The 25,842-nt window shown below is 55.4% G+C and overlaps 1 protein-coding gene across 2 annotated transcripts in view; it reads right to left on the reverse strand.

Moving 5' to 3' along the window:
- Nucleotides 1–25,842, reverse strand: part of ADGRD1 (adhesion G protein-coupled receptor D1) — a 146,460-nt gene that overhangs the window by 26,596 nt on the left and 94,022 nt on the right. For both annotated transcript variants that reach the window (XM_081251725.1, XM_081251726.1), the window contains 5 exons: nt 25,076–25,149; nt 21,053–21,176; nt 4,241–4,344; nt 2,655–2,766; nt 2–155 (listed from right to left, as the gene is read on the reverse strand). In XM_081251725.1, the coding sequence (XP_081107851.1) occupies nt 2–155; nt 2,655–2,766; nt 4,241–4,344; nt 21,053–21,176; nt 25,076–25,149 (568 nt within the window). The remainder of the gene's footprint in view (nt 1; nt 156–2,654; nt 2,767–4,240; nt 4,345–21,052; nt 21,177–25,075; nt 25,150–25,842) is intronic.

Raw genomic sequence — 25,842 nt, forward strand, 5'->3', positions numbered from 1 at the left:
CCCCATCCTATCCCATAGTAGTAGCGGTGCTTGCTGTCCTCTGATCCAAAGACCTTGATCACCATGCTGTAGAGATGCAACCCTTCCACCAGCATCCACGCAAAGGCGCTCAGGAAGAAGTAGTGCAGGAGCATGGCCAGCACCTGGCACGGGGTCTAGGATCAAAGCAATGGCACGGGGGATAAGCTCTCTCGGGGTGTGAGCAGTGGGTGGTTGCTGTTGTCCCAACCTCCCTGCACCCATTTTCTGGGGGAGGCTTCTAAACACGTGGCCTCACTTTCTTCCTGGGGAGTCACGTCTTGCCTTTCCCATCTGAGTGATTTGAGTGGGGCACGTGACTCGGGCAGTAGCCAATCACTGCACCACACGCCCTCCCAGGTACAGTGATTGGTTCATGAGAGGGCAGGGACTCGGTCCGGCCAATCAGCGTAAACGTCCCCATCCCTGCAGCAGGATTGGCTCAGGGGTGGGCACGTGACTGGCCGGGTTGCCGGGCGTGGGTTCCGGGGTGGGCAGAGGCGCCGGTGAGCAGGTTTCCCTCCTGCCTTCGGACGCAAGGACCCAAGGACAGGAGCCCGGAGCTGTGGAAGCCACCCCGGCCCGGAAGGGAGGCCTGCAGAGTGGAGCGCATGAGGGGAAGGGAGTTGAGGGGCAGAGAGAAAGCAGCCTGTGACGTGGCTGAAACCTCTAGACTCAGGAATTTTCAGTTCTCCATTTCAAGGTGTTGGTTACCTACCTGGAGCCGAAAGGCCTGAGGGACACGGCCGCTTCACTGGACTTTACTCTCAGCAGGTGTAATGAACAGAGGTACACAAACTACCTGTAATGTCTGTTCCTTCTGGCTGCTCGAGGCACTGATATCCAGAAGGCCCACCTGCCTTCTCTGTGACAAGCAGGCAGGGGCAGGGCCTGCTCAGCACTGCGGCCTCCTCTCCCCTGTCCAAGGCGGCCATGGTCTGCTGGTCCCCCTTTTTGCTCCTAGTGTCTTGGCCACAACTCCAAGCTCAGTCATGTGGGCTCAGATTCCCCCCGGAGCCTCCATCAGAGATCCCCCCACCCATGCTCTCCGTGAGTCCACCGCCACCCACCCCTAAGCTCGGATACAAGGGCCAGGGAACCAGGAGCCTGGGGAAGAAAACAAGTATGAAAACCAAGAACAACCATCTCTATGGGGGCTCCATGTCCTGTCCTCCCAAGGCCCCCTGATCAGTTGATTCTCAGGAAAAAACAAAAAGGAACAAGTTACTGAAATGCTGCGCTTCTGGTCATCAGGCTCTGTTAAAGTTAGATACAAATATGGGACACATCTGTTATTTTTGTAGTCCCAGCACCAGTGGCTCTGCGTCTTCTAGGACCAGCTGCCCCTTTCATGTGGGGAGCGGCCCCTCCCCACACAGAGACTGGCCACCACAGTCACCTGTCCTGTCTGCCACAGAGGTGATCCAGTGGACGGATCACTCAGAGCCCTGCCTGGGACTTTAGACACACAGGAGATTCTCCCGGTCCCTGGGGTCGCCATCTGGATGATGGGCGCCTGGACCGCTTCCCCTCCTGCTGCCATCACACAGCGGGGGCTCACTCCTCACAGCGTGGCTTGGACAGGCAGCCTCAGCATCACCTGAAAACCTGATGGAAATAAGAATTCCAGCTGAACCCAAATCTGTATTTTAAGAAAACCCCGTGTGATGATCCACAGTGGAGCTTGAAAAGCATCCAGTAGGAGAGAATGAGGTTGGTGCAGGCCTCGTCTGTCCACGGCACAGCCAGGACCTTCTTAGATGCTTGGCTGAACCCCTAAACCTGTGAGCAGAGGAGGGCGGATCTCTCCTTAGGCAGCAGCCCCAGGACGGGCAGGTGGGCTGAGGACCCTGCTGGGCAGTGAGGACAAGACGCTCTGCTGACCGTCACTTCGCGGGATAAAGAGTTCATCTTCCATTAGCCAATCGTGATCGCGCCCCAGGACCACTGACTTATACTGCTTGGTTCCCCTTCCATCCAAGCACATCTCTGCTGCTTCTTCCGTTCCACCAGGTTTATAACCCACGCCACCCAAGCCTGGGTCAATCTGCTCTCAGCATTTCACTTTCTGTGAGATCTAAGACTTCCTAGGTCCCCGGAGAACCCCCAGCCTGATACAAAGGGCAGAGAAAAGGTGGGTCTGGGTCTTCACAGTCCCTTCGCAGAGAGTGCTGGCCCTTGGCAGGCAGAGGGGATGCGGCTGTAGAGGGCAGTGTCTGCGGCAAGACCGCACGAGGTCAGGACCTGGTCAGTGCTTACCAGGCCACCCTGGGTAAGTGGCTGTAACTCCCTCGTGCCTCAGCCTGGCATCTATAGCAGGCGGGTTACGACGGCACCACCTCGTGGGCTCGTTATGAGGATTAACTGAGTGGATCTATGCAAGCCCTCAGCACGGCGCCCAGCACGCAGTCAGGGCCGTAAGTGTCGTCGTTACCGAGGTTGATGCTGAGCAGGGAAGCCCCTCATACCTGTCATCTTTCCTGTCTCTCCTAGAGGAAACACAGCCTGGCTATCCGGTGGTCTGAATTCTGAACTGAAGCCGGCAGGAGAAGGTGCCACCCCTGGTGACATTCGGGGGAGGAGGGGCTGGGAGGGAGGCCCGCTGTGGACCCAGCAGGACCAAGGGGGCCACTCACCGTGCCCGGCTCGAAGCGGAAGCTGATGAGCAACAGGACCTGGGCCACCAGGATGGCACAGGACAGGTTGGCGTGGATGTGGTAGTGCTGGTTCCGGATAGTGCTGACCGAGCTGGGGGCAGAGAGGCAGGGGTGAGGCCACCAACGAGGGCTTGATAAGCCCGCCCAGACGCTGCCACTCCCGGCTGTGGGCCCTCGATGGCTCCCTATTACTCGCGGAAACGACCCAGCTCCTTCCACAGGCCCCGCAGGGCCTGATCCTTGCCTGACTCAGCGCTTCCCTTTCCCTGCTCACAGACCCCCTTTTCCTGGAGGTTCTCCAAGACCCCCAGTCCTCTCCCGCCTCGGGGCCTTTGCACCACCCATTCCTCTGCAGTGAAGCCCCTCCCCAGGTCTCCCCTTAGAGAGAACTTCCCGAGCCTGAAGGAGCCGCGCTTCCTCTCTGAGCTGCTCTCAGGGCCCAGACAGCTGTGAAGATGTGTCTTCAGCCTTTGCATCCTCACTTGTTATCTGCCCCACCCCCAGCCAGGTGTGTTTTTATCTGTCTTGGGTGCAGCTGCATCCTCAGAGCTGACTAGGCGTGGGTGGCGTTGGCTTGCTGAGCAAACAGCTGGGGAACGAGGAACGTCCTGAGCGTAACGCTGGGGTCCCTCCAAACCTGTGCCCGTCTCCTGTCACCTGGCTCGGATCCCTCCAGAAGCTCCTGTGTCCAGGGTGTACCCGTGACCCCACCCCCCAGGGCGCCCGGGGCCCCACTGGGCAGCAGTGGGGCTGGGGGGAGCCCGGGAAGCTGACAGTCTCCCCTGGTGATGTTGCCGCAGCCCCCGACCAACCAAACCTGGGAACCCCCAGGAGGAGCCCCAGGAGTGGAGGAAGAGGGGCAGATAAACTCCCGAGCATCCCCGGAGGGCGGCCCATCCCCGTGTGGGGAAACGCCCTCCTCTGAGGCCCAGCAGCTCGGAGGGGAGTGTGCAAGCAGCGTCCAGTCAGCTGTCCGCCCAGACTCACGGCTCTCATCCTATTCTTCTGTCCCAGTTCAGAAAGGGCCACGGATGGACTGAGCTGCCGGCCTCCACTTGGGGGCTGCAGGGATGCCCTCAATCTCTGACCAGACGTGGCTTCAGCCGGCAGGGAGGCAGGGGCCCTCCAGTGTTCCCAGCCCCGGGGCCTCCTGCAGCCCAGCCCCACAAAGCTCTGGCTGTTTTGATATCATTTTGGGGGGGTCCTCAGTTCTGGCTCTCCCATGGCCAGAGGACAGAAAGCCTTGTGGGCTGGGGACCTTTCCAGAGCCTTCCAGGTTTGCTGAAGCCGGGTGCCCTCCAATTCCACGGCACCTCCTCTCCCCTCTCTCTTTCCCAGCGCCCAGAGCCCCCTCCCTGCGCCCCAGATTTCAAAACAAAAAGTAATCGAGGAACAGCCGTCCAGCTGTCACACACCGTGTGCAGCCTCTAAACAGGGGCCGGCATCTGCCGCCTCCCGAGTACAAGTGCCAGAAGGGAAATCGAAGTGGGCAGGGGTGGCACTGACATTTGCACAAAGCCTCCCAACCTCTTGGGAGACCCGGCGGAGAGCAGAAGGTGACTCACGATAGCACGGCGAAGGTGACCAGCGTGATGGTCAGGCAGAGCACGGACAGCGAGCAGCCGATGTAGCTGACGGACGAGAGCGCCACCTGGTGTCCGAGCGTGAGCTGTGCGGGAAGCAGAGCGGAGACAGTCAGCCGCCGCCGGGTCCAGGCCCTAGAGGGGGACTGGCCCTGTGGTTAATGTGGCGCGAGCCTGATGGGGGGCTTCAGGCTGGAAGGGGTCCCAGGGCTAATGCACAGCTGAGCACGAGGCAGCCACTGGACCGTCCGGGGTTGGTGGTGACCGCCAGGGCCTGCCTCTCGCCCTGGTGCCCTGGTGTGGCCAGCCCTTTGGTGTTGGCCCTTGGTTCTGCGCATTTCAGACGCTCCACATGGCTCCGCCCGTCACTCACATCCCTCCACCCGCCCAGCCCCTGCGCTGCTACTGCATCCCCTCCCTTCCCCCACTGCTGCCCGCGCAGGCGGCCCGCCGGCCCCGTGCCTCTGCGCCCGGCGTGCAGGGTTCTCTTAAGAGCCTGACCCATAGGCCCCGGTGCAAGTCCCAGCTGACGACCTAGGAATGAATTTTCATATGTGAAGTGCTCGGAGCAACGCAAGAGTTCGCTGGTATCCCTGATGCCCAGTAACGCGGTAAGTCAAGTGGATACAAAGCCACAAAGACGGTGACAGAAACCACAGCTCACCTAACAGCACAACCTGGAACGCCAGGAGCTGGCGTCTCGAGGTCACATACCTCTGACCCTGGGATCCAAGAAACGCCGTGCTCCCTAAGCCACACGCCTAGGAGACCAGCATCCCTCAGAGGTCGCGGCCGGGGGCTTCCTGCTCCTCCGGCAGCATCAAAGACCCAGCCTGGAGCTCACTCTGCATTGGTGCCCAGCGCCAGACATCAAGGTCCCTCCAGCCTTAGCCAGGACACCTGGGGACCTTGGCCTCCAGCTAAACTGCCTTCTTCCCTGTTCACCGGGGCTTAATTGGGAACAAAAGGAGGAAACTCTGAGGTACGGGAAAGGGCTGTTGTCCAGGACGCGGGGCCCAGGAGGCCCCACCAGGAAACATAAGTGGGTCACAGGGAACCATTTGGGAGCCACCCGGTCGGTTTCCGAGAACTGAAAACTTAATGAGGGTTCAGGAAACACTGTCAGTCCCTGGCTGAATCCCTGGCAGGGGAGGCAGAAGCCTGGACCCAGCAGCCCTGGACAGGGGGGCGGGAGGGCCCTCATGAGTAACCCCTGTCTATGCAGGAAAACAAGCTTCCTAGACAGGAGGGGCCACCAGTGCGTTCCTGCAGCAGGCTTCTCGGCAACCTCCCGAGATCTGGACCCTAAAGTTCTCCATCTGCAGATAGAAAGGCCGAGCGGTGTTCTGAGCCATCACATACCCGAGGAAGGCAAATGGAAATATACTCCTAGAGCCACTTTCCTGCACTGTATTGCTTAACACCAATTCCTGAGCGGAGCTGTCACTGCTCTTCTGTGAAATGATGTTTCTGGTTTTAGATAAGTTTCGGAGAAGCTGCACCCTCTATCTGCCTTTAAAGACTTCTGGTGAATACAAGCAACTTAAGGCTTCTGAGCCTCCTTCAGGTAAATATGTAGATAGAGAGAGCCATGTTAAACTTGGCATTTCTCAAACTCTTTGGGGGAGGGGAAGAGAGTACCTCTTTGGAAGTGCCGTTACTTCAAGCGATACTTTTCAGAAACGGGGAACTCAAACCGGGTGAGGAATCACTAGCATTCGACCAACTCTGTCGCCTGTCTTTGCTGCCTCATAAGACAGTTGAAAAGTCCTGTCCCACCATTGCAATGATCTCTGTCTAGAGGCAGAGTAGGGAAGTATCAGTTACCAGAGTTCATGAGCAGCACAGACCATCAACCGTCCTTGGAAACTAAGGTCCACCTCTGCACACTCACCTAATTGAAATTAACTTAAATAATCAACGGAAACGACAGCAAATGAAGGATAGGAACATGTCAGTATCCAAGACCTAGCCTGGCCCCCATGACACCTTCACCCCACTGCCACTGGGACGTCCCGTTCCTAGTCTGGCCCCGAGCCCAAGTTCTCCGCATGAGTCCTCGCACCCCGAAGTCTCAGGTCTTCCCATCCCTGTTCATCGCTGTGCTGCCCAAACATCTCACGTCCCCCCAGTGGGGTGCGTCCCACTCTGATACTACTGTCCCATTTCATGGGAGAGTCTTCTTACTGCCAGAGAGATGGAGAGTTCTTTAAGGACCGAGATCACGTTCCTGCAACTTCCACTGTCTCATCAACCACAGCTCTGATGACAGCAGGGTACTACTGAGAAAGATGGGTTTCCACGGGTATTTGCTGAAGGTTTTAGGGTAGAAACAGCCCTCAGGTCTACTCCCCTGACTCCCCCACTGATTCACCAGAAAAGATGTATTTAATCTACATCACTGTTTGCATACCTCTTAGAAAGATAATAAAAGTTTACCTCTTCCACTCACAGAGCTGTAGGAAGCTTCCAGTAGGCTCACATGAGAGTTCACTGCAAGATGTAGAAGATGCCAGGCATGAGGGCCGAACCTGGCCAGCCACACTAGCTGAAATCTTTCCCTGTTTCCTGCACACACACTCGGCCTAGAGCTTCTGATAAGTGGGAGTCCAGCCCTAGCCTCAGACCCACACCTACCCAACCCTGTGCCATACGCCTTCCAGCCCCACCATCAGTCAACCCCACCATCAACCAACCCTATGATCAACCAATTCAACCATCAACCAACCCTATGATCAACCAATTCAACCATCAACCAACCCTATGATCAACCAATTCAACCATCAACCAATCTCACCATCAACCAACCCCACCAATCAACCAACTCTTCATCACAACTTTCACCAAACCCAACCAAAGCCAACCTCAAGCCAGGCACGATAGGGAACACTTAAAACATGAGATATGGCCCCTCCCTTGCTAACATCCTGGCCAGCCCATCTTGAAATGGTTATACAGCACATAAGGCAAACTAGATTGGAAGGTCGTATTTTCCATGGCACTTGAATTATAAAGTGAGGCCATAAGGTAAAAATGAGAGGTGATCAAAAGGACCCTTGAAAACCCCTAAGATCCCCCGTAAACTGGAGCATCCACAGTCTGTGCAGGTAACCTCATATATCATTCTTCTGTACAGTGGTCTGAATAGCACTGAGGCAGACCAAAGCAGGGACCAGGAGAAACTTGCCTGCAGAAGTCGGGGTCTTCAGACCTTTCTGGTTTAAAACAGCTGTCAAATCTACAGAGCAGAATGGTGTGTGTGTTGGTGGGGGGACAATCTGAGAGACCCTGATTTCCTGAAGGGTTTACTTCCCTCTCTTTTTATATAAGAGCTTTATAACTTTAACACACGTTCAGCCCATTGGGTTGTCAGTGTATTAAGTGAACCTGCATCCTGTGTTAAACACGGCTCCACTGTAACCTGCAAACAGCTTGTGCCTTGTGAAGTTGGATGGGAGGGGGTGTGGGCTTCACACAGGCCCCGACACATGGCAGGAAGTGGACAGAGAGGACAGGAGAGGGTCTCCTGGACTGGAAGCTGCATGCACTCTAAGTGGTGAGGTCCGTGGAGACAAGACTTGTCTGTCTTGCTCGTGTCGGGATCCCCAGCATCCAACAGAGGACTGGCAAACTCCACATGCTCTAGAGATGAACCAAAGATCAGAATGCCTGTCTGGGGTAGAGGAGCATTCACAGAAGAGTGGATGGTTAAGAGGGCAAGAACGGAGCTGCCTTTATTGGGCACCTGCTGCATGCAGGCACTGAACCCGCAGAGCAGCCTGTGGGCATCCTGGTCATCATGATGAGGAAACGTGACTGCCCAACACTGCACAGCTGGCAAGACAGTGCTGACCCCAGAAGGACTGGGCCCCCATCTGCGTCAAGCATGTATTAAGCACCCACTGTGTGCCAAGCCTGGGGCTTGCACTGCAGTGGGGAAATCAGGTTATGAGCAAAGGCATAAACGGATAAATATACGAGTGAAGAAATAAGGATGCTAGTTCTGAGACTGACCAGGCTGTGCTGGACACAGAGGCTGTGCTGGACACAGAGGCCATGGTGGAGGCGATCGGTGGGGGATGGGGAGGGGGCCCAGACCCGAGAGTCATCCTGGGTCCTCCCTCTCCCCTCAGAGCCCACGCTCACCCAGTCCTGTCGGTCCCTCAGCTGACAAGTGGCCACACATCCCTCTTTCTCCCCAGTTTCCAGAGCCTCTGCCTTAACCTCCTCTACCCCCTGGACCCCCCACTGCTCCCCACTTCAGCCAGTTGCCACTCAGCGCACATGGCTCCCAGCTGACCCGCCTCCTGGGCACCCCTGCACCTAGAATGAAATTCACATCCTTCCCAGGGTCTCCAAGGCCCCCGAGGGATCAGCCCCGCCTGCACCTCTGCCTCACCACCTTAGTCACTCCGTCAGGAGGGTCCGCACCTCTGGAAAGATTCAGCAGAGGGGACCGAACATAGGAAGTAGGTGTAAAAGTGCGGGAAACCCTGAAAAAGGAGATGACGGTGAGGGTCCCCAGAGAACGGCCACAGCAAGAGCCTCTGCCCTTGTAGGGTGGGAAGGACCATGGGAAGGGGTGATGTGAGCAGAGCTGGGGCCAATGGCAGAGCTGGAAACACAACAGGCCTGTCCCACGAGCTGAGGTGGGGGCGGAGGGGGCACAGCAGCAGCAGGGACCACGGAGGTGACACAGGCAGCGCCAGGAGCATCTGAGCGGGAGCAGGGGTGTAGCGCTTCGTGCCTGGCTCTCATTGGCTGGACTTGGCAGGAAAGCAGTTGTCAAGGGAACCTGCAGCCGAGCAGAGTGGACAAGTGGGGACACATCTGAGAGCACGCAGCCCACTCGCTGGGTCAGCCGGGGTGCAGATGCTCCCAGCCCCTCGTGGCCCCTGGACCCTATGTTCCGCTCCCTCTGCTTCTGCCACCCAACCCCCAGCTCTTCGCCAGGCCGGCTCCGTCCTGCCTCTGGTCTCCCCTCCTACTGGGATCCAGGTGGAGCTTGCCTTCTCCCCGGGCGGCTGAGCCACGCACCTTCCTTCAGCCCTGGACAGGAGGGGCGTGCAGCCCCTGGGCAGCCGGGGGTGTGGTGACCATCCCTGGGCTTAACAAGCTGCAGGTTCTGCCGGCCACACCCGCTGCGCTGAGTCCAGACTGCAGGTGAATCTCACATTCCAGTGGTGGAAATAAGCCCACAGCCCCAAGGACAGGCAGAGATGAGCTTCTGTCCAAAGTTCACCTGTACCAGACCATCGGCGCCTGGTCTGGTACGCACAGCCCTGCAGTGGTGCACCAGGTGGGATTTCTCCCCGCAGGATGCAGGAGAGACTTGGCTCCTATGTCTTTCAAGAGATGTCAGTGACTTGCCTTCCTCAGGCTAGTTACCTCATCAAAGGAGTCAGCGGGGGCGAGGACGGAGCCCTTTCACCCCCTTGTTACCCAGACCAGGCTCCTGGGGATGCCTCACCATCTCCCCTCAGCCACACAGCTTGGGCACCGGTCTGTGGCCGGCTAGGAAAACAGTAACCGCTTTAGCCTCTCAAAGATTTGGAAATTTAATTCAGGGCAGTGTTCACAAAGCGGGGAGGAGAACAGAGATGCCACAGGGATGATGGCGACCCAGGCAGTAATTACTCACAGCAGGAAGCCACCTGCTCTGGCCCATGGTCACCTGGGGAAGCCAGGGCCAGGGCTGCAGGGGCTCCCCAGCGGGAGGCTGCGAAGACAAGGCCAGGAAAGCCGCCTGAGGCTCGTGAGAGAGGGTGGGCACGGGGACTCACTGCCTTCCCCTCCCATCTCCTACCAGAGCCCCAAGGGGCAGGGACCTGGGAAGCCAGCCAGCAGTGGTCAGCCCTGCGATGCAGAGCCAGCAGGGGAACGGGTGGGTCTGAGAGCAAAGGCCCGGGACCTGGACAAGACTGGGGTCCTGGGGAACGGATCTCTCCTGCGTCCAGCCCTGGGTAGCCAAGTCGTGGGAGCCGAGGAACCGCCGGCCCTGCCCCCGAGGCTGCCAGCCCCTAAGACACTAACTGGAAGCTGTGTGACCCCCAGCTTTATACACGGGGGTGGGACGGGGGTAACTCAACACTGAGATTGCAAAGCACGTACAGCCTCTGTTGGGGGAGGCATGTGGACAGTGGGAGGACATGGACCCAAGACACCAGTCACCCCAACACTCTCTGCACGGAGGCGGGGCTGGAGCAGACCCCCTCCCCATAAATGGTGGCTTCAAGCATCTGTGAGAAGTTAAAGCCTCACGCTGCTTGACCCAGCACGTCCACTGTGGTGAGTTGTCCGACAGACGCACTCACGGTGAAGGGAAGGGGGTCTGCACACAGATATTTACTGTTTGCAGCAGCCAAAAACTGTTGTGACCTGATGTTGATCCACAGAGAAATCACGCGGTGGGCAGGGTGGGTACGCAGTGGTGAAAATGAATGAGGTAGATCCGCGTAGACAGAGGTGGAACAGTCACCAGGATGCACCGATACGTCTTTCAAAAGCACACGACAGTCTTTACCGCACGCAGCCCTGTGCCGAAGGAACAGCGGGTGACACAGAGACCGCCTCTGCAGTGACAGTGCCAGCCGCCACTCCGGGCAGGGCCCTGGGAGACCCGGGATGGGGGGATGGGGGCGGCGTGCTTAGCCCTGCCTTCTGTGTTGTTGCACTTTTCCCACGTGGTGTAGCACGTTTACAGCAAACACACCCCAAGCAATTGGCCCTGGCTTCACCTCAGTCCAGCAAGGAGCCCTTGGGCTCCTGTGGGGCTCCTCAACCCCTGACACAGGGGTGGCAGCTTATCAAAGATGGTTCCCCTTTGCCCCTTTTCCCACCACCATGCGGAGATCCACAATACTTAGGACAAAAAATGTGGAATCTACCTGATCTTGGTCATAACACACTTCAATCCCCAACTCAGTCCTCCGGCCCAGAGCTGACCACCCTGAACCACCGTGGTGCCCGTGGCCCCCCTGCCCTACCCTCCATCTCTCTCTCTCTCCTGTCTCCCCCACTCTGGGGGGCTGCGCATCAGTCTTTGGATCCTGGAGATGGAGACACCCCAGCTCCACCCTGGCTCATTCCCAGCACCCTCGCTCCTGGCCACCATGCTCACACCCCAACCCCACGGAGGGAGCTCTCGAGCCTGAGGGCAGCCCTGAGAGAGGACCCCTTGGGGACCCCGCTGTCAGCTTCCCCTGCAGCTCAAGCCCCATCACAGCTCCAGAGCAGATGCTTCTCAGAAGATTCTAGAAGAAATGAAGCAGTGGCTGCTTTTCCCCTGAAGTAGCAGCCTGGGTCTCGGTGGAGGACTCTGGGGGATAATGAAATTTGCCAGGGCTGGGGGGGAGTCCTGACCCCACAGAGAGGCACTGTTCCCAGGACAGCAGGGCCGGGCCGACGGCCAAGCTGATACCCCACAGCACCAGGTTGCTGTCTCCTGCACCCTAATGTCTGCTCCTACCTCCTCAGCCTGTTTCCACCAGTCCCAGGTGGTCTCACTGCCTGCATGCCTGGAGTTCTACGGGGGAGAGAGGGGATGGCAGGCAGTGGCCCAGCCCCAGAGCTCAGCCAACATGCCCACCCCAGAGAGGCAGCAAGGCAAGGACTCAGGGAAAGGAAGCCCTGGAGGGAGACAGGAGGGAGAGAGATGGGAGGGGCAGGGGAGGGGGAGGCAGGAGGGAGAGAGATGGGAGGGGCGGGAGAGGGGGAGAGAAATAGGAGGGGCAGGGGAGGGGGTGGGGGAAAGGGAGGCACTCTCTGCACCTCTCCAGTGCCCCGCTCAGCACTGTCCCAGGCTCTCTGGAGAGGCTGGTGAGATTCACTCCAAGGACATGGATGGTGGCGGGTTGGAAGAGGAAGTTCCTGGTCCGAACACAGCCTGGAAGGGCTTGGCTGGTGAATCAGCAGAAGGGAGAGAGCAGGTGTGCAAGGCAGAGCCCAGCCAGGACCCAGCAGGAGCCTGTCTGCTACCCTTTCCTACATAACTGCAGGGACCAGGGAACAGGAGTGGCGCGGGGGCCTTTCTGGGTCTGCAACAGGAAGGCAGTCAGGACCGGCCCCTCTGTGTGCAGATGCACAAGGTGAGGCATTACATCCTGGGTGGGGGGAATAAAGGCAAAACAAGAGACTTTTCAGCTCCCTCCTCCCGCAGGAGCCCCGTCAACAAGGAGACAGTCGTCCTGACTCCGCACCTACAGGCTCAGGACCCTGCCGTCCTTCGGGAGAATGAAAGAAGCGGGAGAGACACCAGCCGGAGCTCGGATGCTGCCTGCGGGGAGGTCCGTGGTCCCCAGGCTCAGCCCTGCTCCATCCCAGGCCCCTCCCTGCTCCTCTCTGATGCGGCTCCTCGGCTGCGAGGACATCCCAGGCGGGTGCTAGTGCTAACATCACCGCGGCCTCGGTCAGGCCGAGTGCCTGGGGCTGGGTGCTCCGAGCTCAGCACTTGGGCTGGGAGGTGTCTGACCCCCCCCCACAGCTCCATGAGGAGGGGGTCCTCACCCACGTCACAGGCAGGGAAGCCAAAGCTCAGAGCGGGCCCTTGCTCAAGGTCATGCGGTGTGTTGGGGGAGGGACCGAGTGCCTAGCTGACCGGGGAGCAGAGTGGGGCCGCTGCTGGCCACACCCCAGTGACGGGGACAGAGCCACACACAGTAGGGGCTCATCAGAAGCTGCCTAAGTGACATGCACGCTTGGGGACCCTGGAGGAAAGAACCTGCTTCCCGACGGTGAACAAGCCCTCCGCCAGCACCGGACTAGATGCTGGCCCGGCCTGTCTGCGATACGCCCACCATGACCACAAATACAGCTCAGAGAGGGGGCATTTCACCAGCCACAGGGCCGCCTTGTAATTAGACTCCTGCGCCCCTCCCTGGCAGCCAGAGTCTGAGGGTGTGGCAGCCACCGGTGGGTCCTCTAACCATCAGCCCAGACTGGACATGGGCCCTGAGAGATGGAGGAGGGCCTCCTATGAAGGCGGGACACCACCCCCTCCCCAGCCCCGCACCGCAGCTCCAGCCTCAGGAAGGCGTGGTGTGTGCCCCAGCTGTGCCCTTTCTTTCCCACCAGCGGCTAGATTTAGAAATGCCCAGAAGAGCCTGGAGTTTGCTTCAGGACGCGGACCCCTCTGAGTCAGAGACCACAAATGCCAGTGCCTCCAGAGAGGCAGCTTATATAAATTCAGGAGGCCAGCCGGGAGCGCGCATACATACTAGACAAGTGAAACTATTCTTCCAAAAAGAGACACCTTTATCTTCCTTTCTTTTCCAACAATTCCTCTTAGTGTGTATGTCGCTTTCCCACCGGAGAAAAGAACAAGAAGCATTTTACTGTCTTCCTAAAAGCAGAATAATGAGAACATGATGATGAATGGCCCCCAGCGTGAGGGAGGTGATAGGGAGTGGTGGGGACTGTGGAGAACTGCAGTGCACACCCCCGCCTGCAGGGAGCAGGGCTTCTCCGTCAGCAGTGGAAGCTCTGTGTGGCCAGATCTTCTTCTTTTTAAGAAAACCAGAAATCCAAAATTTTAGATGATATCTCTGCGTTTTGAAATGTTGACAAATGGCAAAATGGCCATCATTTTAAAAAGTCTACAAATAACAAATGCTGGAGAGGGTGTGGAGAAAAAGGAACCCTCGTACACTGTTGGTGGGAATGTAAATTGATACAGCCACTCTGGCGAACAGTATGGAGGGTCCTGAAAAAACTAAAAATAGAACTACCATACGACCCAGCAATCCCACTCCTGGGTATATATCTGGAGAAGACTATAATTCGAAAAGATACGTGCACCCCAGTGTTCATTGCAGCACTATTTATAATGGCCAGGACAAGTCAGACAGAGAAAGACAAATACCATGTGACATCACTTATATGTGGAACCTAAAATATTATACAAATGAACTTATCTATGAAACAGAAACAGAGACCTAGAGAACAGACTTGTGGTTGCCAAGGGGGAGGGAGTGGGGGAGGGATGGAGTGGGAGGTTGGGATTAGCAGATGCAAACTGGTATATCTCGAATGGATAAACACCAAGGTCCTACTGTAGAGCACAGGGAACTCTATTTAATACCGTGTGATAAACCGTAATGGAAAAGAATATGAAAAAGAATGGGAATCACTTTGCTGTATAGCAGAAATTAATACAACGTTGTAAAACGTTATTTTGTCCAATAAAATAAATTTTTAAAAATTAACTATTGACAAAAGGGCTTAACTGAAACGCGTCCGCCGGCCACAGGCAGCCTGCAGACCACGGGCTGGGACTCTGTCTCAGGGAACAGTTCCTCCCCTGTGGCTGCCAGGCCCCCGGCCTCAGGCTCCCTGACTGATGGGAGGGTGAAGGGGCCCCTGTGGTCCAGCCTTCCCAGGTGCACCTGTCCTGGCCCAGTGCTCCTGCCGCCTCCCGGGACAGACGTCCAGGCCCAGGCTGCTGTCAAGGAGCCCATGAGGGAGGCAGGGGGCAGCCCACGGGGGAGGAAGGGGGCAGCCCACGAGGGAGGCAGGGGGTAGCCCATGGGGAGGCAGGGGGCAGCCCACGGGGAGGCAGGGGGCAGCCCCTGATCCTCCCGCCCTGACTTCCTTTCCTACCTACAAATTCCACTCATAAGGCAGCCACTGCGGTTACTGCTGCTTCAACAAGAAACCCGGGGTGACACCCGCCTGCCCCCTGCCCCGGGTCCTGCTTGGAGCAGCCCACCAGAGCCTCCAGGCAGCGGGAGCCTCTGTTCCTCGGTCCCCGGTGGCTGCTGCTGGTCAGTCCTCAGAGATGAGCGAGGTTCTGGAGCCCGCCAGCCTCCTCTTGTGCACCTTTGGTCCCTGTGCCTGGGAGTCAGGGTTACTGACTAACCCGCATGCACTGGGCTTTCGGGCATCCAGCGGCAGCGCTCCTGCATTTCTGCAAGCTGTTCTCCCGTGTGGAACTGACTACCTCATGCACACACTTGTTCAGCCGGCCGCTGCCGCACGCAGACGCTGGGCACCGGGAAGGAGCCACGAGCAGCTCTCAGACCTCAGCAACGGCCTCCCCAAGCTGCGAATTGTATTCTTCTCTCATCTGAGGTCATTCCACACAAATGCATTCCCGGGGGCGTATCACACAGGCCGGGGGGCTCGGTCCAGTCTCTCCCCACCCTTGTTTGACTCACTCGGGGAGGCGGGGGTCCAAGGGCAGACCCCCGAGGCGGAAGCTGGGTGGGAGGGGAGCCAGGAGAGACGGGCAGGGAGAAGCAATGCGGGCTCGGAGGAGAGAGCCCGCCCAGGGGCCCAGGAAGGCGCGGGCTCAATGTCAGGGAGGTAAAGGCGTTCATGATGTTTTCATTAATTCTCCAAAAGCTCCACGGATCTGGCATCTACCTGTGATAACTGCCTTGTTGCTTTTTTTAACGTTCATGAAAACGTTCATTTTTAGCACAGCTAATTTTAAACCATTTTCACATCGACCTTTCCTGGCAATGAGTAGATATGATTTGCTTCCATGAAGACACCCACGGACTGTGTCTAAATCTGGTGTCGCCACTGAGTGGTGACGGATGCTCTGTGACCCCCGGTTCCCAGCTCCTACACTGAGCCGCCTCTTCTACTCGCTCCCCCGCCGCCAGGCACAAGCACAGCTTCCTGCTCAGTGTTTACCCCCCTGCGCACTCCCACTGCCCAACAGGCCCACCCACGTCACAGAGGAAACTGCATTTAGTCCTCGGTGGGTAAAGGGTCCATCCCGGGGCGTGACCACCAGCCCGAGCTTTGCACAGGAGGGCAGAGCTCAAGTCCGGACTCTGCCCCCAGGTGACCTTGGGGAAGTCCCCAAACCCTCACCTGCGAGGCCCTCATGGCGAGGCCAGAAGGAGGGAAGAGACCCCAAAACGGTGCCTTTCCTGTGCTCTGTGTCACCAGCAGGCACTCTGCTCTGTGACCCCCAGGACCACAGCCCACCTCCAGTGACCCCGGAGCTGCCACGCCTGCAGACAGAACACTGCGCTTCTTCGGGCTCTCGGTCTCCCCGCGGCTCACTGTGGAACAAGTCTTGTTTCCTGCGTCCCTGGAACTGCTCTCCCAAGAGGCAGGCTCACCAGTCTCCGCTGCACCTTACTTCCTGGAGGGCCATCTGTCCCACTCCCTCCCGTCAGACCCCCAGCCGAGGTCCCAGCCCCACCTGCTACAGGGCACACGTTTGGAATCAGACTAACCCTAACTGGCCCTTCAAATCTGTAACAACCGGCCCAGCCCCTTTCACAGGATGTGAACACAAGCCTGATCTGACTTTGACAGACAAGGTGCCTGGCTCTAGGGTCTATTCAGAGAGAGGTCTGGGGCCAGCAGTGCCTGAGCACCGCCTGGGCCCTGTGAGCAGGGAGCCACCCAGACCTGAGGAACCTAGATCAGCGTTTTCACAAGACCCGACGGTCCCTGAGCATGTGGGGTTCAGGCTGCTGGTCTGCGGACTTCGGACTGGCCCAGGCCACGGATACACCTCTCACACGTGGCCTAGAAAGGATAACTAATGACACATCTAAAAATCAAGAGATTTTGCACAAAACCCATCTCCAGCTTTTCTCAATCAAAGGGGGCAGCTCCAGTCCGGGTGCCCAGCGGCTGCCCCGTCAGCAGGGCGAGGGCTCTTGGTTCACCACACCCACAGCCTCCACAATGGCCTCCACCCCCATCGCTCCTGCGGCCTCTCGGCGCCCCGGACATTTAGGTCTGAAGCTCCCTGGCACGTTTCCTGGGAGCTGCACCAGCCTCCTTGCTGTTCATGCTCAGGCCTCACACCCACGGCTCCTCTGCCTGGACGACCTTCCATCTGCGTCTGCGTGGCCCCCCTGCACGCCCCTGGGGTCTCTACCCATCGCCCCCCGACACACACACACTCAGGAGGTCCTGCACGGCCACCTCTGTCTTCCGGCCTGACCCTCCCGCGTTTGCCCTCACAGGTCGTGTCTCCATCCGCACTCAAGATCTTTTCACTGTATATTTCCAGAATAACACCTAAGAAGCCTAAGGGTCACCTGGAACTCAGCAATTCATTGACGAATGGATGAGTGACCACAGGCTGGGCCACCCCACCCTCTGGGCTCATTTTCTCCACTTGTCAAGGAGGGGGCTTGGTCACAGGATCACTCAGACCCTCCGGGCACTACTGACACAGGTTCTGTGTGGCGGCAGGGCGGTGCCTTTGCCGAGGGCTAACGTGAGTGGCTGGACTCTCCCTTGTGACACCAGAAGGATGCAGACTGAGCCACGAGGGCCGAGGCCCTGGCAGGAGGGAGGAGAAGGGGGCCTGCGTGGAGGACACAGGTGGATGGTGAGCCTCACAGAGGCCATGCTTCTCACCTGCCAGGGCCCGATGTGCCAGGAGATATGAGTGATGTCGGGACCCGTGGACTAGGATAAGCAAGGGTGGCAGAGGAAGCAACTGACTGGATGGACCAGTAGAACGGGCGTCTCGTGCAGTCAGGGTAGCTGAGGCTTGGGTCTCACGAACAGGGACTTACTCTCCCGACTTCAATGCACTCTGCTATGTTGTCATCTTATTTCATTTTTCTTTAAATCACTAGCAACAGCCCACCGCACTGATCTCTCCGGCTACCAATGGTTCACAACCCAGTGTGCGCCCCGACTTAGGATCAAAGAGCTGCAGGTCAAGGAGAGAAAGGTGGTTTTTGCTGTTTTTTTTTGTTTTTTTCGGTGCGTCGGGTCTTAGTTTCGGCATGCGGGATCTTCGTTGCAGCGCGCGGGCTTCTCTCTAGTTGTGGCGTGTGGGTTTTCTCTCTCTAGTTGTGGCGCGCAGGCTCCAGAGTGCGTGGACTCTGTATTTTGCAGCACGCGGTCTCTTTCATTGAGGTGCGCAAGATCAGTAATTGTGGTGCGCGGGCTTAGTTGATCCGTGGCGTGTGGGATCTTAGTTCCCCAACCGGGGACGGAACCCGCATCCCCTGCATTGGAAGGCGATTCTTTACCACTGGACCGCCAGGGAAGTCCCAAGAAAGGGTTTTGATCGAGCACGTGGGAAGGATGGAAACGAAAAGGGAGGAGGTGCCAGTCACTCAACTGCCCCCTAAAGGTCACACCTTCAAGAAGACGCTCCCACTGGGACTGTTTGGGGGGGGGGGTCACACCTGCCTGGACAACAGGTGCGCTGGGCGGACAGGTGGGCTTGCACCCCTCAAGTCTACGACACAACTGCCTGCTCTGAAACTAAAAGCTGATGCGTCAACGCCCGGGCTTCATTTCTCGCGTCGTCAGTTTTCCCAGGTGTAACCTAGCAACTCTTGGCGACTCTGTCTGATGGCGCTGCTGAGAAGTCTGCTCGCCCACCCTCGCTTGAAGCTTCATCACGAGCAGAGCTAAGGGGGTCACCTGTTCAGATCGACAGTGTTGCGTGTGTCCATGCGGGGAGTTTGCGGGGTGGGGGGCGGGCCAGCCCCCAGGTCCTCCTAGGGATCGCCGGGAACTCCTCTCCGGAGTCTCCACAAGTAACTCACAGTCGGCTTGTAAAATCCATGCTACGCTTTGCAGTGGAAAGATCTCCCTGCTCACCACCTTCCCCCCGCGAGGCGCCAACCTCATCGGTCCTCCTGCCCTCTGCACTCGCTGTTCTCAGCCTGGAATATTCCTCTCCCAGGCCTTCTAGAGACAAGACTCTGCTGGCCACTCAAGGGTCACTTCCTCGGAGACGACCCCCCAGACCACACTCCCAGAAGGCGTCCTCTCTCCCCACCTGCTGTCTCCCCCATCTCTCCCTCCAAGGTTCTTCCTACATTTATTGCTCTTTGAACTTACCGATTTACCTGCTAATGTGTTTATGCTCTGTCTTTCCCACTAGAATATAAACTACTCCAAAGCAGAAACGCATGGTTTTTCTTGTTTACAAATGAACCTCTGGGCCTGGCGATACCCGATAGGTTATTTGTCGAATGACGGTGGATAAGGAACCAACTCTTAGGTAAACACTGCTTGCAGTCTGGGTGTTGCTATAAGAACAACACCTTCCCTGACAAAACTGATGCAATCACAGGCTCATCAAATACTTCCTGATGCCCAGTGTGTGCAGTGCCTGGGCTACAACACTCAGGAGAACAGAGTCTGTTCATAAACAGACGGACCCTGCGAGTGAATGTACCCTGAGAGGGCGGGCCCATGTGACGGGAGGCGGGCTTGCCAGAGCAGGTCCTACAGCGACGGAGACTCAGCTGGCCGGGGCACCTCATTGCCCGTCAGCCGCCACCTCCCTTCCCTCAGGCACATGGGAGTGGGGATGTCAGAGCATCCTCCTGACAAGTGGCTGGTGTGCCGAGTGGCTGGAGGACTCAGCTCCACTGACACAGGAGGAGAAAGCCCCTGCCCAGCTCCAGCCCCACCGCTCCAGGTGAGAGCTTCGGCCCAGCATCACCACGGATCTTCAACAGCAGCCAGAAACTCAGAGTCGTAAAACATCTTCAGTCTCCCAAACCAGTATGGGATGAAAGCAAACTTGTCTCCAGGTGCCCAATCTGCCCTGCATCTTAGGAGATCCTAGGAGAAGCCCCATCGACTCCCTGCTCTCCCACCCCCACCAGAAAAATTCAATTTTCTCTGTGGGCCTAAGAAGCCAAGGAAGTCATCACGCTCAGGTGTCAGGGACTGATCATAGTTCAGAGGATCCTACCACAGGGCATCTGCATTTTTTTAAGTTATTTATTTATTTTTGGCTGCATTGGGTCTTCGTTGCTGTGCACGGGCTTTCTCTAGTTGCAGCCAGCGGGGGCTGCTCTTCATTATGGTGCGCGGGCTTCTCATTGTGGTGGCTTCTCTTATTGCGGAGCATGGGCTCTAGGCGCTCAGGCTTCAGTAGTTGTGGCATGCGGGCTCGGTAGCTGTGGCTTGAGGGCTCAGTAGTTGCAGCTCGCGGGCTTAGTTGCTCCGTGGCACGTGGGATCTTCCCGGACCAGGGCTTGAACCCGTGTCCCCTGCATTGGCAGGCGGGTTCTTAACCACTGTGCCACCAGGGAAGCCCCACATCTGCATTTTTAAAGAGCACTCTGTCTTCTCTTACAAGCCATGCCTCCCTTGAACCACAGAAGTTAATCTCTAGCTCTTAGTGCTGACCAAGCCTAGCAGGCAATAAAGATTAAATACTCTGAAGCAGAGAAACCCAAGCAGGAGGGGCCTCTTCCATCCTTAACGTGAGGATACACGTCCTGGTCCCGTTTGGAGGGGAGGACGCAGGGCGTGGCCGGAAGCCCCTCCCCCACCTCAGGGGTCACTCCCACTGGGGCTGGAGGTCAGGTCCTCAGAACCAGGTCCAGGGCCCCGTCTGCAGCCCAGGGTCTCCTGTGTCACAGCAGAAATGCTCCGAGGACACGGTGTGGCCACCCTGGACATAGATGCAGCTGTATGCCACCACTGGTGACACTTTCTCTGGACATCCAGGCCCACTGCTTATAGCCGAGGACCTCGCCCTGCTGGACACGCCCATGGCATAGGGAGGGTTTCACAGCCCAGTGACCAAAGACAGAAAACGCGGCCATGACCACCTCCTAGGTGGCACGTGCATCCTCGAGAGGGAGCCGGGGTCTGCACAGGTGCTGGCTGAGGGAACCTGGAGCACAGGAGCTTTTGCCAAAGAAGCGGAGCCTCGTGGATGTCCCCAACCACCGGGCCTCCCTACCTGTGCAGGCTCCCATCTGCCCTGCTGCGGCTGAAGCCCCCGGCGCTGACGACAAAGACCTGCCACCCGGCCCCCACTGCAGGCTGACGGAGAGAGGGCACCTCTTCGCTGTCCAAGAACCCCCCCCACCGCCTGGCGCTTACCTCCAGCGGGACCACCTGCATCAGGATAGCGAAGTTGGTGAGGTGTGTGCAGCGGCAGACAGAGTAGCTGAGGTTCCCTTCGGTGAGAGCGCAGCCCTGGCTCGACCAGATGCCTTCTCCGGAGCTGAGAACACAAGAGAAAGCGTCAGTGGGAAGCAAAGCCCACCCTGGGCCCGTGGGCTGAGAAAGCGTTCTCGCCACCAGGCTGGTGAGACTAGGATGTTTCTGGTGTTGATCAGGCCCCACGAAACCAGCACCTCTTTCCTTCCGGGAGGGGAAAGCACCATAACCACTTTGGCCCAATCACTTTGCAAAACACCTGGTCCAGCATCCAATAAATATGAAGTGTCTACTGGCCATCTGTATGTCTTCTTTGGAGAAACGTCTATTTAGATTTTCTGACCATTTTTTGATGGGGTTGGTTTTGTTGTGTTGTTGTTATTTATTGAGTTGTATGGGCCCTTTGTATATTTTGGAAATTAAGCCCTCGTCAGTTGCATCATTTGCAAATATTCCCTCCCATTCCATAGGTTGTCTTTTCATGTTGTTTATGGTTTCCTTTGCTGGGCATATATCCAGACAAAACTATAATTCAGAAAGATCCATGCATCCCAATGTTCACAGCAGCACTGTTCCCAATAGCCAAGACATGGAAGTTACCAAAATGTCCATCAACAGATGAATGGATAAAGAAGATGTGGCACATATATACAATGGAATACTACTCAGCCATAAAAAAGAATGAAATAATGCCATCTGCAGCAACATGGATGGACCTAGAGATGATCATACTAAGCGAAGTTAAGTCAGAAAGACAGAGACCAAACCATATATCACTTATATGTGGAATCTAAAATACAACACAAATGAACGTATCTATGAAACAGAAACAGACTCACAGACCTAGAGAACAGACTTGTGGTTGCCTAGGGGGAGGGGGGTTGGGGGAAGGATGGATTGGGAATTTGCGATGAGCAGATGCAAACTATTATATATAGACTAGATAAACAACAAGGTCCTACTATATAGCACAGGGAACTAGATTCAATATCCTGTGATAAACCATAATGGAAAAGAATATGAAAAAGAATATATATATATATATATATATATATAACGGAATCACTTTGCTGTACAGAAGAAATTAACACAACATTGTAAATCAACTGTACTTCAATAAAATCTAGCAAGCGTGAAGTGTGCAGCTCCTGCAACCCAGCAATCCTACTTCTAGAGAATTCTGAGCTCTGTGCACAGGGATGCGTCTGGGGTGTTTACCGAATGATGCGTGATACTAGAGAACATTTTAAAGTTACCTAGTGTCCACCTCGGGGACCTGGATAAAATTTGATAGGGTATATACATCAGTCAAAAGCAGCATGTATCCATATGGATAAAACACAGAAACTTAATATACAATGTTGAATGCGTAATAATGATGCAAGGGCATGACACAAAAGAAGATCGTATACTTTCTATGAACATAACCATAAATTATAGATAAATTATTAAGAAAACTCCCCACAGAGAGGGCAAGAGACCAGGATAAGATGTAAAAGTCTTTTACATATTTACTTTTTAATAATTTTTTAAAGGATATTGTTTTGACGTATTACTTGCTTTATTTCTTAAAGTATAAACCAAGACAAAAATGACTTGAAGCAAAAATGCACAAATGTTAACTGTGGTTCCTTCTTGTGGTGAGAATATGAGCGACTACAATTTTCTTCCCTGTATCTCTCTATATTTTCAAATTCCAAAAAAAAAAAAAAAGGATGCTTAAATGGTTCTTCCCAGAAATTGCAACTTTGAGTGATCAGCAAAGACAAATCTTTGCTTCGGCCAAAGGCAGGGGCCCCTGGGGAAAGCTTTTATAAAGCTGAAGAAATTTAAAGGCTCTAGTTTCTCTTTGCTGTACATTCAGTTTTCACGGCAATGTCAGCCGTGGATGAGAAAGGTGGCCGTCCCAGAGGGGCGATGGATAAAGACAGTCCTGCCGCGCTCCTGCAGCGTTCTGTAAACAAAGCACACACTAGCAGCATCTTTACTTTCATCCCTGAGGCAGAGGGTGTCCCTGTGAGGATGCTGTGCGATTGTGGCTCTCGGTGAGCTTAGTAAGCGTGGAACCCGAGGGTGAGGTGGGAAGGGTCGCCTGGAGGAGGCTGAGGGGTCGCACTGAGCCTGATGGCCGAGGCTCGGGGACAGCGGCTTCAGAGGCAGTGCTTGTGATGAGTGAGGTGGGGAGCATTTAGCAGAGACCAGAGAGCACAGCCAGCACCACTTGAACCCACCAGATTTCAGGAGCAAACCCCCCAAGAACATCAGGACCAAAGGGCCTTAAAGACGAGCACGTCCTGCCCCACCCTGCCACCTGTTAGGGCTAACCTGTTCCCGGCCCTTGAGGAGAACCAGCGACACTGGCTGCTGGGTTGTATGTGACCTTTGTCCATGGAATGTATGAACGCCACACTTGAATTAGAGGGTGACCTGAGAACTAGCGGGCACGAATTCGGGGAGCGTGGTCCTAGGATGGAACGTGTCCCCTCTGCTGGTGCTGAGAGTGACTGCGAATTAAAAACCGTGAAAGTCACATTTTCCCAAATGGAGCCACGAAGCCATGACGATGTCTTCATTAACCAGGGGAGCTGAGCCCCGTGTGGCATCACCTCTGCGTGCATGTAGAGATCCGCATCCCAGGGAACCCGCGGAAACAAGAAGCCTGGTTCCCCGACTTGTGAATAAATAAATCTGCCATGGCAGCCAGGTCAAGAGATATCAAATAACAGGAAAATACGTGTCTTACCCTGTGACCTAGGAAGTTGGCATCTGAGCAGAAAACTGTTCTTTCACATGCATAAATGGAATGTGTGTATATAAATATGAAAACAACACTACATGCCGGTGAAAAGAGATGTGGGCAGAACACAAAATAAGGATGGTGGAAGGATGCAAGAAACATGGAAGTAAACACCACCATATACTCCCCAAGAACATAAATATAAAACATGCATAAATTATCAAAAACTACACACAAAAATCTCCCCACTGTGGCTACTACAGGCAAGAGGAGAGATCAGGATAAGATCTAAAGGTCCAACGGGACATATGTTTTTCTTATAATGTTTTCTTTTTTAAAAGAATAACGTTTTGATATGTTGCTTCTATCATTTGTTAAAGTGTAAGTCTAGGGGAAAAAAGTGACCCAGAATTCTAAGCTCAGTGAGAATATCTTTCAAAAATAAAAGTCTGCTGAACTTACTGCCAGCAGACTCACACTACAAGAAAAGTTACAGGAATATACCAGACGGAAACCGTGATCTACACAAAGAAATGAAATAGCTGGAGATGGAAAAAAATGAAGGGAAATATGCAGTTATCATTTTCTTAATTTGAATTGCTTTAGAGGATAACTAACTTTCTAAAGCAAAAATCCTAGCAATGTATTGTGCATTTCTGACATCTGTAAAGGTAAAATGTACAACAAGAATAGTGCAAAGGATGGGCAAGAAGAATTGTGAAAAGATTGTTGTAATGTCTCAGAATACATTGGTGGTATAAAATGTTATTGGAAGGTAGACACAGATGAATTAAAGATATATACTCTAAGCCCCAGGGCAACCACTACAAAAAATTAAAAGGAGGTATACACCAGAAGTCAATAGCAGAGATAAAGTGGCATCAAAAATCCACACAAAAAGACCACCTAGGGGGGTGGGATAGGGAGGGTGGGCGGGAGACACAATAGGGAGGAGGTGTGGGGATATATGTATATGTATAGCTGGTTCACTTTGTTACACAGCAGAAATTAACACACCATTGTAAAGCAATTATACGCCAATAAAGATGTTAAAAAAAATACACACAAAAATCCAACTGGAGTAAGAAAAAGAGAATATAAGGAGCAAAAAAATCAAAGTAGATCATAACCTGGACAGGCGTGTGACCGAGCACGGACACCCTGGGCCCCCTCCCTCCCCTCCTTTGCTCCCTTCTCGCCCCAGGACCCTCCCACGCAGATAGTACCTGAAGTCCAGGAAGGCGCAATACAGGAAGATTCGGTTGCTCTCATTGGTAGCCTCGACGTACTGCCTTTGAGTCTGAAATGACAGAGGATGGACACGCCTCATGATCCAGCCGGGGAAGCCGAGCTGCCAAAACTGTTGTGAGAGCCGTACCCTCACAGCCCACCAGACCCCACGGGGTTGGCAATACACAAAGCCCTTGACCTTCCATTGCAGCCCTTGTGGTCGGAGAGGGCGGGTCACCCGGCCCCATCGCTCTCCTGGCTCTCCTCCGCCAGGGCTCCCGCCTCAGGGCCTTTGCACGTGCCGTGTCCTCCCTCTAGAAAGCTCTCCCCCAAGATAATGCCGTGGCTCCCTCCCTCCCGGCCTTCTCCTCAGGAGACCCTGCCAGCTCATTCAAAACAATACCAACCTGCCCATTCCTCTTACCGCGTTTGTTCATAGCACTGATCTCCACCTAGCACATTATGTATTTACTTATTTATTTGTCTGCTGTCTTCCACACAATGAGCTATCTCGTTTACTGCTGTATCCCTGGTGCCTACCCTAGTGTCTGGCACACAGCAGGCACTTACTAAATATTTATTGAACCAATGGACAAAAGAACGAATAAGTGAACGGTTCCATCAATAACCCCGTTCCTAGGATTCTCGCTCTCCCAAGAGAGAAAATCTCGTCCCTGGGCTTTTCCTGGATGCCAGCTCAGGGCACCTGGCAGCAGCTGCTCTGCCCTCAACGAGATGCAGAGACTAGTCCAGGAATCTTGCC

Source organism: Mesoplodon bidens, assembly GCF_964165515.1.
Source record: "Mesoplodon bidens genome assembly, chromosome: 13".
NCBI classification, from domain to species: domain Eukaryota; kingdom Metazoa; phylum Chordata; class Mammalia; order Artiodactyla; family Ziphiidae; genus Mesoplodon; species Mesoplodon bidens.